At 37.6% G+C, this 13,644-nt stretch overlaps 1 protein-coding gene across 2 annotated transcripts in view; it reads right to left on the reverse strand.

The window, feature by feature from the left end:
* Positions 1–802: 802 nt before the first annotated feature.
* The window catches only part of LOC121427190 (phosphatidylinositol 4,5-bisphosphate 3-kinase catalytic subunit alpha isoform-like), a 57,688-nt gene continuing 44,846 nt past the window's right edge, over positions 803–13,644 (reverse strand). For both annotated transcript variants that reach the window (XM_041623459.1, XM_041623460.1), the window contains exons 7-18: positions 12,742–13,026; positions 11,973–12,076; positions 10,633–10,714; positions 9,292–9,453; positions 8,788–8,891; positions 8,348–8,516; positions 7,671–7,899; positions 7,177–7,255; positions 6,680–6,850; positions 3,673–3,790; positions 2,332–2,480; positions 803–1,302 (exon numbers count right to left, since the gene is read on the reverse strand). In XM_041623459.1, coding sequence (XP_041479393.1) covers positions 1,038–1,302; positions 2,332–2,480; positions 3,673–3,790; positions 6,680–6,850; positions 7,177–7,255; positions 7,671–7,899; positions 8,348–8,516; positions 8,788–8,891; positions 9,292–9,453; positions 10,633–10,714; positions 11,973–12,076; positions 12,742–13,026 — 1,917 coding nt within the window. In that variant the 3' untranslated portion in view covers positions 803–1,037. The remainder of the gene's footprint in view (positions 1,303–2,331; positions 2,481–3,672; positions 3,791–6,679; positions 6,851–7,176; positions 7,256–7,670; positions 7,900–8,347; positions 8,517–8,787; positions 8,892–9,291; positions 9,454–10,632; positions 10,715–11,972; positions 12,077–12,741; positions 13,027–13,644) is intronic.

Below are 13,644 nucleotides of genomic sequence, written 5' to 3' on the forward strand. Positions count from 1 at the left end.
TTCCTCATTCCATAACTTTTTTATTTCACATTTTATTTTTGATAAAATCATCAGTGCTATGCTTGATTGGTTTTACTCTACTTGTTCAAATTGGACTTGACCTTCACCACTTCAAAATGAATCCAAATGTAAACTGTACAAGCCAGTTTTGTGAACAGATATTTTCGTAATTGTTGCCTTTTTCTATTATATTCATGATTTTCCTGATTTGGGATTTTTTTTCATTAAAACAAAATAGGAGGGGGGGCTAGAAGTATTTTCTTGTGGACTCTTTCCAAGACAGACCAACTTATCTCTCCCTCTCTACACACAAAAAAATTCAGCATGCATAGAGAAGAGTTTCAATAAGGGAGAGTATGGCCAGGTATTTGTCTTCACAACAAAATTCACATTTACAGATTATGACAAAACAAGAAGAAGAAGGTACTTCAATGTGTGAGTATGTATTAGACAATGTAACAGACAGAAATAGACCTGCTACATGTTGTATGTTTGGGCATAGAACAGAACTTGAGTAGACCATCATTCAGAGCCTCACCTAAAGAAGGCAGCAACTCAGACATGGTCCTGACTGCAGCACTTTCATAATCTATTTTTGAGATGTCCTGCTATGACCAGAGGTAATTAAACTGACCTAATCATTGAACCTAGAAATGTTCTATCTCAACACTATGTTTGACCTACACAGCAGAGCAAGTCCATTAATGTAATACACAATCATCCAGGGGCCCCATTTCATAAAGCTGTTCATAAGTTATGAATGACTTTACGCATGACTGGTGACCATTTCTTGTGGTATGTGATATCCCTATGTAACTGATTTAGTGCCTAAGAACATGTTCCAGTCGTGCGTAACTTTACGAACAGTTGCAGCTATTCATATAGACTTAAACCTACTTCAGCGACAACCTGCCTGCTTTACATATACCTTGTTTGAAAGAGTACAAATTAACCAGTCTATCGATATAGCCAGTCCATCCCCTCCTGTTCTATATCCTGACTGAAACCAGAATTTGATCTAAGAAAGCAACCTTCATTCATATACCATGTTTAAGTGCATGACACAGCCAGTCCATCTTTGTGGTCCATCCTCCACCATGCGCATCGTTCAGCTGCTTCAAGAAGTACTCCAAGGCCTCATTCTCTGTCTTACCAACAGCCAGTGTCTTGTGAAGATAACCAACATCATCAATAGATTGGAGTTCAGGGATCTCAGTACCAAGCATTAGGGTGAAGAGACTAATGAAGAGATTGGCATGATCACGAAGGATCAGGTAGGCTTGACAGCATAGCTCCTGGAATCTGATAGGAGGATATGGTATGAGACAATGAATCTAATTGGAGGGTTCAAATGATATGGTATGAGACAGTTGATTGGAGGATTCAAATAATATGGTATGAGACATTTGATTGGATGATTCAAATAATATGGTATGAGACATTGGATCTGATTGGAGGATTCATATGATATGAGACACAGAAGCTGATTGGAGGGTTCAAATGATATTTGGAGCTGATTGGACTGTGGAAATTTTATATCATATAATGTGAGGACAATATTGGATCAAAGGAAGAACATCTCCTTAATAAGGGGGGCTTTTCATGAAGATATTCACAGACATAAGCTCCTGAAAACATGGCATGTAATTGGCTAAGAAAAACTATTCTATGTCATTCACTGACTATAAAACTCTTCATGCAATGTCACCCAGAAGATTCAAATGACAAAAATATTAGATGTCAGAGCTCATAAGATATTCTGAAAATGAAATTCTATTTATTGTGGCTTGACTCTAGCATTGAGAGCAAAATTAAATGATAGAATGTGAGAATTTAAATAGATTTCCGTTCTAGCGGTAAATTATGAAGGTTGTTTATGATGCACATAGGAACAGGTCTTTTCTGAAAAGCAATGCAATTGTAAAAATGATAAATTAATTGAATTCTTCATCAGAACTGCACACATATAAGCATGTTTGAGGCTGTATCCACTCTGCCAGCCTGAGAGTTTCAGATGAAATTGGTTATACTTAGAATGTGAGGGAATTTGAAGAACAATCCTTTGAATTGGATCAGAGCTTCATGATATCATGGAAAGAATTAGATAGCTCGCAATGATTATTCCTATTTTATCCATAACTTTTGTGTATCTTTGAAAATGATTGGTGACAAAGAAACTACCTGAAATCATCATGTTGTGAACTTTTGAGCAATTGCACAGCTAGATGTACAGTATAATAGTTTTTAGTTTACCAAAATCTGAATAATTAGTTAATCTACTGACCAAAAGCTGAATAAGAAATAATAGAATTTAAAGAGCCTGATACTTACTTTTTAAACTCTTGACTCTTTGAGATGTCATTGCCCTTAGTAATAACCTTGAGGAAGTCTTCTGTTAGGACAAAAGGCACCCGCTCTCTTTTGATGCCATATTTTTTCTTGACATGACCTAAGAAATGACCAAAGTCTATATGGAAGATCTGCAAAGTAAAGGAACAAAATACAGAGAAAGTTGAATGGAAGCTCGAAGTGTAAAATTTTTTAAATTTCTTTTTCAAATATGAAAATATATAAAACTCCCAATGTTCTCTAATCTGATTGGTCCAAATCGGATCACATGATATTCAGCGCATTGCACTATTGCATCCAAAATGCACTATCCTGCACTCTGACGTCAAACCAAATGTATTGTACAACGCTTACTTAGCTTGTTGGATGCGAGCAAATGAGAGGCTGAATGTCAAACATTCGTACCATTGCACACAAGACGTACCATCTGAAATGTACCATTGCACGGATTTAGGAGGTGACATCACTCAGTAAAATGAAGGTGCAATACGCGTATAAGCCTGCTGGCTAAATGCGCAATGCTGCCCAAGGTCATGTGCGCTTGTGGGATTTTGCTTTTCGCTTTCCATTTTTTGCTCCCTTTTCATAGATTACTGCAGGGAAAAACTCTTGTTTTATATTTTCGCTAAATTCTGAGGCGTTGTACAACACAAATATTCTTAATCGTGCAATGGTGAGAGATTTTGCATTCGGTGAAAGAAAGAGACGCTCTATTCAACTCGGCTAAACGCATTTTGTATGAGGTGAAAGAAAAATGCTCTATTCAACGAGGCGTTTAGCCAAGTTGAATAGAGCGTCTCTTTCTTTCACCTCATGCGAAATCTCGCACTCATGCCTATTCGCTATTTGTACACTATCCTGCAATCTGAATTCAGAGTGCAGGATAGTGCGAGGTCTGGAATTATCTATAATTTAGATCAAAATATATAATTTGTGGAAACTCAGTAACATGGGGTAGGGAGAGTTGCATAAAACAAACAATGCATTCTTGTGCATAGAGGACCTAAACAATGAATTCTGTACTCGACTCGCCAAATGGAAATACCGCATTCGGTCCTGCAGACCTCAGTGCGGTATATCAACTGGCTCTTCTCTCACATCGTTCATTATTTAGCCCTGCATGCACAACCTTATGTGCATTATTTGTATAATATACCAGTCTGATACACACACTTTATTTTCATTAAAATTAGGAAATATTATTTATTCTAGTTCTAGAAGTTGGTGGATATGTCAAAATAGAAAAAAAAACATAAGAAAAACCATCACCACCACCCTCATCACTTCCATCACCATCCCTAATACCTTAGTAAATATTCCTACCTGTCCTTGTTGTGATACCATGATATTACTACTATGTCTATCTCCTATACCCAAGATAAATGTAGCTACACAGTATCCTGCACATGACTTGGTGAATGTATCAATAGCAGCATCATATCTGATAAGAAAACATTCAATAAGAGAGAAATTATTGATGGCCCTTTTTGTATTCGTAATTGATAGATCATATCCAATATGAATACATGTACAGATATCACAGGTTAAAATAGATTACACTACCTTCGAATAAAAAAATGAACTGTTGGTTCAATATTTAATTACGAGGACTGGGGAGTGTTTCATCAACATTTTTGTCCTGACAATTTTCCTTGATTCTGATTGGCTGAGAAGCATTGTTACTATAGTAACAGGACTTGTTGGATGAAAATTCTGACAAGTCATCATGAAACGCTCCCCTGATTTCTTTGTAAGTTTGACAGACGGATATGAATTTAAATCTAGTAATTGTATATCAGAAAGCTACTAACAAATATTATATTACTTTCAATATAAAACCACTTCTGAAGCATGACATGGTCTAAAACTGACTGGAGCGCTCCCCAGGGAGTGAAGGATGTGCATACATTCGGTGTGGGAATGACTGATTGATAATATATCTGAAAAGCATCGTTTTGATGTATTAAGCACTTTATAAAAACGGATTATTATTAATACACTACTCAAAAAAAGTTAAGGACCACTTTTTAAAACGTATATAATTTTTTTATACAAGGTGTTTTATTTCTGGAAATACCTCAGTACAACTGTCCTGAATGTCCTTAGACACGCTGTAATCAATTTCACGCATGGGTGGTTTCAGTTGTTGCACACTGTCGCTCTCATCACTGCACATCCTGAAAAGTGGGTTCACAGGGGTATCAACTATCGACATGAAGAGGAGAAAACGAATGTCTGAGTGTCTTTCAGGCAGCCTAGAATCGCGTATGACCTCCTGCAGCAATAACGGCTTCACAGCGCTGTCTCATGGAGCTAATGAGGTGATTAATGTCTCTGACGACCAGTGCATCCCATGCAGCCTCCAGAGCCACACCCAGCTGCTGCAGTCCAAGTGGATGGTCTTCGAGCTGCTGGATACTTCTCCCCATCATCTCCATCATGTCCCAGACGTGCTCTGTCGGGTTCAAGTCCGGGAACCTCGCTGGCCATTCCATACGCTCAATTCCATGGCCCTCAAGGAACTCGGTCACCACCCTAGCTCGGTGGGGACGGGCATTGGTTTCAGTTGTTGCATGATGTCTCTCACATCATTGCATATCCTGAAAAGCGGGCCCATTGTGAAGTGGTACAAAAGTGGATTCAAAAGCATTTTCTGTCTTTAGTCTTTACAATCAACAAATTGCTGACAACAGTAATGCCAGGATACAGGTGTCCTGAATATCCTCAAACACAATGAAATCAATTTCAAACATGCAGTTCTTTCACGATGTTTCTCACATCATTGCAGTGGGCCCGTATAAAAGTGGCTTCCAAAGCAATTACTGTCTTTAGAATCAACAAATTGCCTACAACAGCAATGCCAAGACACCACCTAAGTGAAACAGATGTAGCCAGAGCCCTAGGGATGCTCGAAGCTGGCCTCAGTCAGCGAAGAGTAGCCAGAGTGATGGGCGTGTCACGCAGTGTCATTAGCAGAGCAAGTGAAAGACACCGAGAGACAGGGCTATACTCTGAGAGACCCCGTAGTGGCCGACCAGTTTCAACAACCCCTAGAGATGATCGCTACTTGACGAATCTCAGTCTCCGCAACCGCTTTCACAGTGCACGCCGCCTCAATAATGACTTCACTGCAGCAACTGGAGTGATTGTTTCCACTCAAACAATCCGTAACCGACTTCACAGAGCAAATTTGAATGCCAGACGGCCAGCTCAGTGTGTCCTACTCACCCCTGCTCACAGAAGAATTCATCTCAACTGGGCTCGGCAGCATGTCAGATGGACCAGACAGCAATGGCGTAGAGTTCTGTTCACAGATGAGAGCAGATTTTCCCTTGACCACAACAATGGACGTTTGAGAGTCTGGAGGCGACCAGGAGAGAGATTTGCTGACCCCTGTATTGCAGAACATGACCGTTATGGGGGAGGCATCACCTATGACAACCGTACTCGTCTCTACGTGGTCCCAGGGAGAGCAATGAGGTACAGGGATGAAGTCCTCGAACCTATTGTGGTGCCATTTGCTGAAAATGTGGGTGAAAACTTCATTTTGATGGATGACAATGCCCGTCCCCACCGAGCTAGGGTGGTGACCGAGTTCCTTGAGGGCCATGGAATTGAGCGTATGGAATGGCCAGCGAGGTTCCCGGACTTGAACCCGACAGAGCACGTCTGGGACATGATGGGGAGAAGTATCCAGCAGCTCGAAGCCCATCCACTTGGACTGCAGCAGCTGGGTGTGGCTCTGGAGGCTGCACTGGTCGTCAGAGACATTAATCACCTCATTAGCTCCATGAGACAGCGCTGTGAAGCCGTTATTGCTGCAGGAGGAGGTCATACGCGATACTAGGCTGCCTGAAAGACACTCAGACATTCGTTTTTTCCTCTTCATGTCGATAGTTGATACCCCTGTGAACCCACTTTTCAGGATGTGCAGTGATGAGAGCGACAGTGTGCAACAACTGAAACCACCCATGCGTGAAATTGATTACAGTGTGTTTAAGGACATTCAGGACAGTTGTACTGAGGTATTTCCAGAAATAAAACACCTTGTATAAAAAAAATATATACGTTTTAAAAAGTGGTCCTTAACTTTTTTTGAGTAGTGTATTATCAAAACACAGATATTTTATTGTGATTAGGCACCTGATCAGGAAAATAACTTTTCATGTAAAAGAAGAAACAAACAATAAAACACATAATTATTTTCTATCATTCACATCATAACTGTTTGATGGCATACTCATTACTATAATTAAATAGTGACAGTCACTTCTGTGGATTTACAAAACGTTAATTAGGTTTTACACTGTGAACATGTTAGATTTCTTACTGAGATCCTTTGCACTTTTCCTTGATCCATTGATGAATAACACCACTCTTTAGCTGTAATGTACTCATGATACCAGCCTTATGTTGGATGTCATAGATGTTAGATGAATTCCTTACAACCTCAATCAAACCGGTCATGTTACCGGTTGCTAGGCAACGATAAGGTGTCATCCTGTATGGATGAGATTAAAAAACATATAAGTATTAATATGAAAGAAATGATATCTCTTTAGCCTTTTATTTGCAAGATGGAACATAGTTTTTGAACTACATGATGCATACTTCATAAGCTCATATTGTTAATTCCATTGGGATTATATTCTTACACATCGCATGTCAAATCTAAAATGATGACAAAATGTTCAGATCCCAATCTAATAAAAAATATTTAAAAAAAAGATCAAATTATACACACATCTTCATTGATCTATACACATAACCACAAAACTAATCACTGTATCTGTGAGCAAACCTACTGAATATATTGATATGACTTACTTGAGGTCTAATCCATGTTGCTGCCATATTGAATCCATTATCTGTATCATCTGAAGGGTTAACATATCTTGTCTAAGATCTGGGGGAATGTTACATAATACATGATTGTAAGTTTATTGTGCAAGGTTTGCCATTGAGAATATCACTGCTCAATCAAAAAAATGATTGTATTGTTTCAGGGCACAGTGGTGTTACAGTAAGAGATATTGACGATTGATTGTTAGTTTTATACACAGTTTGCTATCTACAATACAGCTAAGCGTAATGGAACAACTGATTATATTTATATGCTATGTTACTTAGGAACACAAGGAAAACATGTGACTGATCACTTGGTTAAGAAAATCTGAATGAGTCAACTAAAGCTTATAAAATACAAGGTTAGAACAGGCCTCAAACCGTATATTATATACTTTCCCTAATCAATTGAAGTTTGGTACATTATTAATCCAGCAGCTCAGTATAACAATGTCAAATGTTTGAAGTAGACTCACCATCCCCTCTCTTGAAGATAATCTTAAGATCTTCACACATTGAAAGAGACATCTGATCAGGGTTCTCCCATTCTAGCCATAGAGGGCGCTTTGCTGATGACATGATCTTACACTTGTCCACTCTAAGCTTGCCCAGAGAGAAGGATGGATTTAAAGGCAAGGGGAATTCTTGGAGAGCTTCAAAGAAGTCTGGCTGAGCCATATGCTCTGTGAGATATTTCAACCGATCCTGTACAGAACACACAAATAATTATCTATACAATAAATATTGAGAATGCTTGTGTCATAACCTAGGGGTCAAGAATGTTTGCCTATGAACACTTCCATTTTGTTTTCCTTTATCTGCTTCTCTTCATTCTTTTGTTTTTCTTCTTCTTCCCTCTTTTTTACCACTTCATATCCACTAATTTCAAACTACAATTTTGCAATATTCATCTGTTATATCATTAGAAACTATTAATTATCTATATAGCTCCAATTTGCAATATGTAATTACTTGCATATTTAAATGCTAATAAAAATGTAACAATGGCTATCTTGATATGTAAACTCATTGCAACTCTGCAAAGCCACCATGATATTTAGATCAATAAACCATGATCACACCATGGATCCTTGCTTGTCAACAATAAGTGTGCTATTTGAATCAAACCCAGTGATAACCATGCATGTCTCACCCTGTTTGTGTCATCCTTTCTCTCATTCAGTGATTCAGTTAGTTTAGATAGTTTGTCTAAAGCCTCCACCTGTCGGACCAATAGCTTGAGGTATGGACCAAGAGACCTGCAGTAGGCTTCTAACATCAGACCAAACCGTCTACTAACGCTAGGCTTGTGCATCTCAGATCTACCAAAATAAATTAAACATACAGTATATGTCAGTTATGATAACAATCTCAAAATGAGAATGAACAGAGTCCAGAAAAATTACCACTCATGTGTTTACATAAAATGTGTGACAAATAATTCTGTTCGAAAATGTGTAGTTAAGAAACAATAAAAATGGCATCCCAGCCAAGTGTAGATCTTTTCCAAGCAACAATAATAATAATGGTTCATGTAGATGAATTTCTTTCCAAATCTATTTCAGGAGAAAAAAAATGCAAAGAACAACTAACCTTAGATGCCAGAAGAAGAAATGTCCAATCCTTTGGTTGTAGAGAGATCGTTTGAGAAGAAACCTGGCAAGAGGATTGTCTAGGTAAGACTCATACTTCAAAACCTGTACACAAATAAAACAAAGGCAAATGAAAACAGATTTAGACCATCTAAAGCAGACAAGGTGATGTTGCAAAAAACCCAGAATTTGAACATTATCCCGGAAAATCAATTGACACTTCAATTTTAGCCATTCAGAACTGCATTCCTACCAATCACTGACTATTAGGAGTTGCATTCCAACATATACATTTTGTGCAATGCCACTGGATAAAAATCAATTTGTTTTCTTTACATACAAAACTAACCCAACTTCAGTGCTAAATCAAGGCTTGTTATTAGATATTTTTACTCAATATTCAGAACAGCCTCATACTGATTCCAGAAGGTCAGTTTTAAGGCCTTGAATACAAGAATAAAGCGGGTCCAACTTGATCACTCAAAGAACTTAGCAATCTCCATACCTGTACAAGTTGAAGTAAGTACTGTGAAACCTGTTCATCAGACATACGGTCTAGACAATTGACTGCTTCCGTCCTGACACCAAGATCAGCATAGCTACAATCTAGGAGACCTAGAGCAGTCTCTGCATCCATGTCAGGCCAGTCCTTTAGAAGAACATATAGCTGAAAGAAGAAGATGTACTATTACTTTGCTTATTCCCAGACAATTTGTACAGGAACCAACTGGTTCTAGTATGTTGTAGGTGAACACTTTGATGATTGAATTCTGTAATTTCCATTAACTTTGTACAGGGATAACCAAAATCCAAAAGGCAGTGTGCTAATAAACAAATGCCCATATTCTGAAGGTTATTACTGTTTGAAATATAATAAGATATATATTACCCTATATGTTAACCATTGTAAAAGTCGTTCTCAGAAAAAAAGAAACATCACAATTCATTGTTTCAACCATCTTTTAGCCTGTAGCCTCACAATCTTGAATGATTTCTGTTACATTCTGCCTGAGTAAATACTGGATATATGGATGGACATTGCATCATATATGTGCTCAATTGCCAGTAATGCTTTAGCTAGAAAATGTTCTTTAATTTAATTTAAATTTCTTTTGAGATAATTCATTCATTACTCCGATTCCTTCAACTATTATTATTACCATCAACACAGTGTTTATTTAGAATCATCAAGCATGTCGAGAGCAATCCCAACCCAGATTACTGTATCATTTATAATATTTATACATGTTTTCCTCCTTCAGTTTCACCCAATTAATAGCTTTATTTTTTTTTCTTTTCTACAAAGCAAGCAATTTCATACAATCCTCTCTTCAATCTACATGTATTGTTATTCATTCAAAATTGGTTAAATATATATTTATGTTAAAATGTGCATTATGTTAAAGGTATATACATTTAGTCTACTCCTAACCTTTCCCCATTCCTGTATTTGACATTACTTCTCCCTCTCTATACTTTTCTTTTTGTATCCCCTTTCCAGTATTATACATTAGTATACTTTGTTGTTATTTTTTTTTACTGTTTCGCTTGTTTGTTTACTAAGATTTTACTATGTACAAATTCATGCAATTCAGCCTTTGGCTGCTAATTGATTTTTTATCACAATAAATACATTTATCTATCTATCTATCAATAAAATCTGTAACAAAATCATCTGTAATTTGCATTTATATTTATATCTGGGAGTTGCTAGTCACTGAAATAAGATGCAGAGTGCAGGTTCCCCCCCCCCCCCCGTTCATTCTTTTGTGAGATTATAGATGGCCGAGTCATGAATTCTTTGTATTGTGACATTATCTTGTGAATGACCCTGAAGCTATCTTACCTGAGCTACATCTTCTCTGCTATACCATTTAACAGAACTAAGAAGCTTGGGTAGTGAGTAAGGGTGATCTCTGCATACTAGTCTGTAATCATAAATATAAAGCATTGTTAATACCTTCTTACAAATCAGCAACTGTTGAATTTGTTTACTAAGATATAAATGTCAGAACAGTGCAATTTGTTTGTGAGAGGGGCAATGTTGAAATGCTTAATGTGTTTCTTACAACAAATGATATCTTGGTAATTATAAATTATACATTTGTAACATAAAATGAAAATGTAAAGTGTAGAAAAGGAAGACTTGCTTATAAGTCCCTAAAACTTATAATTTTTGGAAGTTTCAACATGCTTTATAATAACAAATCATCATAACCCTGGCTTAAGCAGAGCAGCTGTTATGCGCTTTGTGATTCAAGGTACCAATTCTTGTATAGTCCCCATTAACCTCACCTGGGTTGGAAGCAGCACAACACAAATGAATTTCTTGCTGAAGGAAATGAACACCTAAAATTTGAACCCATGATCCTTTGATTAAGAAAATAGAGTGAGAACCACCAAACCATGCTGCTTCGATACAAAATGTAATTTAGTGATCCGAAGAAAGATGGCCTGTACGTCTGTTCTGAGGGAGCAAATAATGAGGATCCATACCTTTCTAGAGGGTACTGAAATATCACCTTGTTTTCATACTTAAGGTGCAAGATAACAGCTACATGTATAATGTAAGGGCTCTGACTGTTGCCTTGTAATAAGAGGGGTGTTTCTTCAAACTTGACAGCAGCCTAGCATCAACCCACACTCTGCCACTCTCTACCCAGGTGCTAAATTAGTACCCGGTAGGATGTGAAAGTCATTGTAGCTTGTTCAGCATTTTTAGCACCCTACATAGTCACTTACTGGAATACTCCCCAGGGAGTGGAGGAAGTGCATATATTGAGGGAATTGCTGATTGAATCCAATGACTGGGGTAATACTAAATCTGTAAGCACTTACATGTACAATGGATGTCTTAAGCGCATTATAAATAACTAGATTATTATCATAATCATCAAGTCAACTATGCTTGTGTGCTATAGGATTACCGGCTAGGCTGAAGCCAGGGTAATAATGACAAATTCACTTTAATCACTCTCAAAAGTGGATACATGTGTTCTTTAAGTGGCATCATTATTATTATTGTCATTAACATTTATTCTACAAACTAAACAAATGACCCTCCAAAGGCTCCATCCTGTTTTTTTTTCTGCTCACTGATATTCTAGTATTTTAAAAATGTTTTCATTTGACTATATCAATTCATCAATTTTCTTTCATAGAAATTTGAAATGGGGTAAAATATACCTGAGTTTCCAAACAAGTTCTTTCTCTTGTACTGACATCTCATGAAGTCTGTCTCTATTCAAGATCTCTTCTAGCTGCTCTAATTCCTCTTCTGTAGGAGGTATCTAGAAGGATGAAAAACAGTACCATTATCATACACAAACTAGAACAGGTTATTGAAAATGATTCCTATCACGATGACAGAGATAAACATATAAAAAAATGAAAATGGCATTTTACCCTGATTTATTGCTCTAACATATTGTCTTCATGAAAAACAGTACCTGGCACATTTGAGAAACATAACTTGTATGTCTTCATTCCATGACCAATGTGCGCTACTGTGTCACAAGCAGTGAGTAAAGACTGAGGAAGAAGCTCACTTTGCAAGATTTTCCCTGCTTTATTAACACATGTCATTACAATGGCAATGCAAATACCTCACAAATATATTCAAAAATGTCTTTCATATTTCTTTCCAATACTAATATATGTATCAAGTCTCATGGGCACTGGGAGAAAACTAAGGAAATAGTTTGTGCTGCAAGGTTTTTTTTCTCTGATTTAAAGGAGACGTTCCCTAAATTCCTGTAGGAAATGAGAGAAATACATAGTGAAAACTAACCCTGAGCTGAGCCCTTTAACTCAAAGAGATAAAATCAATATCGTCAATTAATAGTAACTTGTTGTACATGGGTTTCCATAGACTTATAATTGTGCTAAATTGTACAATTTATTGTAACATTTATGTAACGATGGCCGAGTCATGATTGACAAGATTCTGACCTACCTCATCCTCATTGATCTCTTCTCTTCTCTGAGCCTTGGTGACAAAGAAGGCAAACTGCTGGATCTGGGAGTAACAGGGGAAGATAAGACTATGAGGGTAGCGATGAAACTCTAGCTCCAAGCACGGTGCATCCTTGTTAGGATTAGGTCCAGTCTGTCCAAAAGGATTGAGAAGGTCATCATTGCCCTTGGGTGGAGGCCAGAGGTAGAGACGCATGTTACCCATCTGAAGCCGGTTGGTGAAGTCAAAGAGGTTGACGTTGCCCCATGCTATTGCAAACCCACCCTGTAAAAAGTTTAGATATAAAGTCCTCATTTGATTCATCTTCTCAAATACGTTTAGGAATATGGACCTGTTGGCGAAGGTGAATGGGGTATGTTGGTATGGGTAAGTACTTAGAAGAGATGATGGGTATGTTTTAATAAGGGCATACGACTTTGAGGTAATTGGTTAAAGGAGGAGGGAAGATGGGTATGTTTTAAGAAGGGCTTTTGAGGTGGATGGTTAAAGGAGGGACGGCAAGAGAAGACATGGATGAAGCAAGTGGAGGAGAATAGGAGGTTTGGTTTGATGATGGAGGATGTAGTGAATCATGCAAAGAGGGAAGGGTTAAAGGGTGACTGCTTTGAGTCTGAGGTAATACCACCCACCTCTGTTAAATGGGGGAAATATGGAATTAAAATGTTTGACTATTGATTGACTGTCCTAGTCAAAACGCACAATAAGTCTCAAGATTCTCTGTAATAAACCAAAATAGCTTGGGCTTCATAAATCAAACCTAAGGAAATTTGTTTTATCTGAAAGAAAAGCTCTGCCTGTACATGCACTTCCTGTCATAAAAAGTGGAACATTTCAGAGCTAATAGAGAATATTTCATCTATGTAACCCTCTTCACAAATACAT

This window comes from Lytechinus variegatus, chromosome 14, assembly GCF_018143015.1.
Source record: "Lytechinus variegatus isolate NC3 chromosome 14, Lvar_3.0, whole genome shotgun sequence".
In the NCBI taxonomy this organism is placed as follows: domain Eukaryota; kingdom Metazoa; phylum Echinodermata; class Echinoidea; order Temnopleuroida; family Toxopneustidae; genus Lytechinus; species Lytechinus variegatus.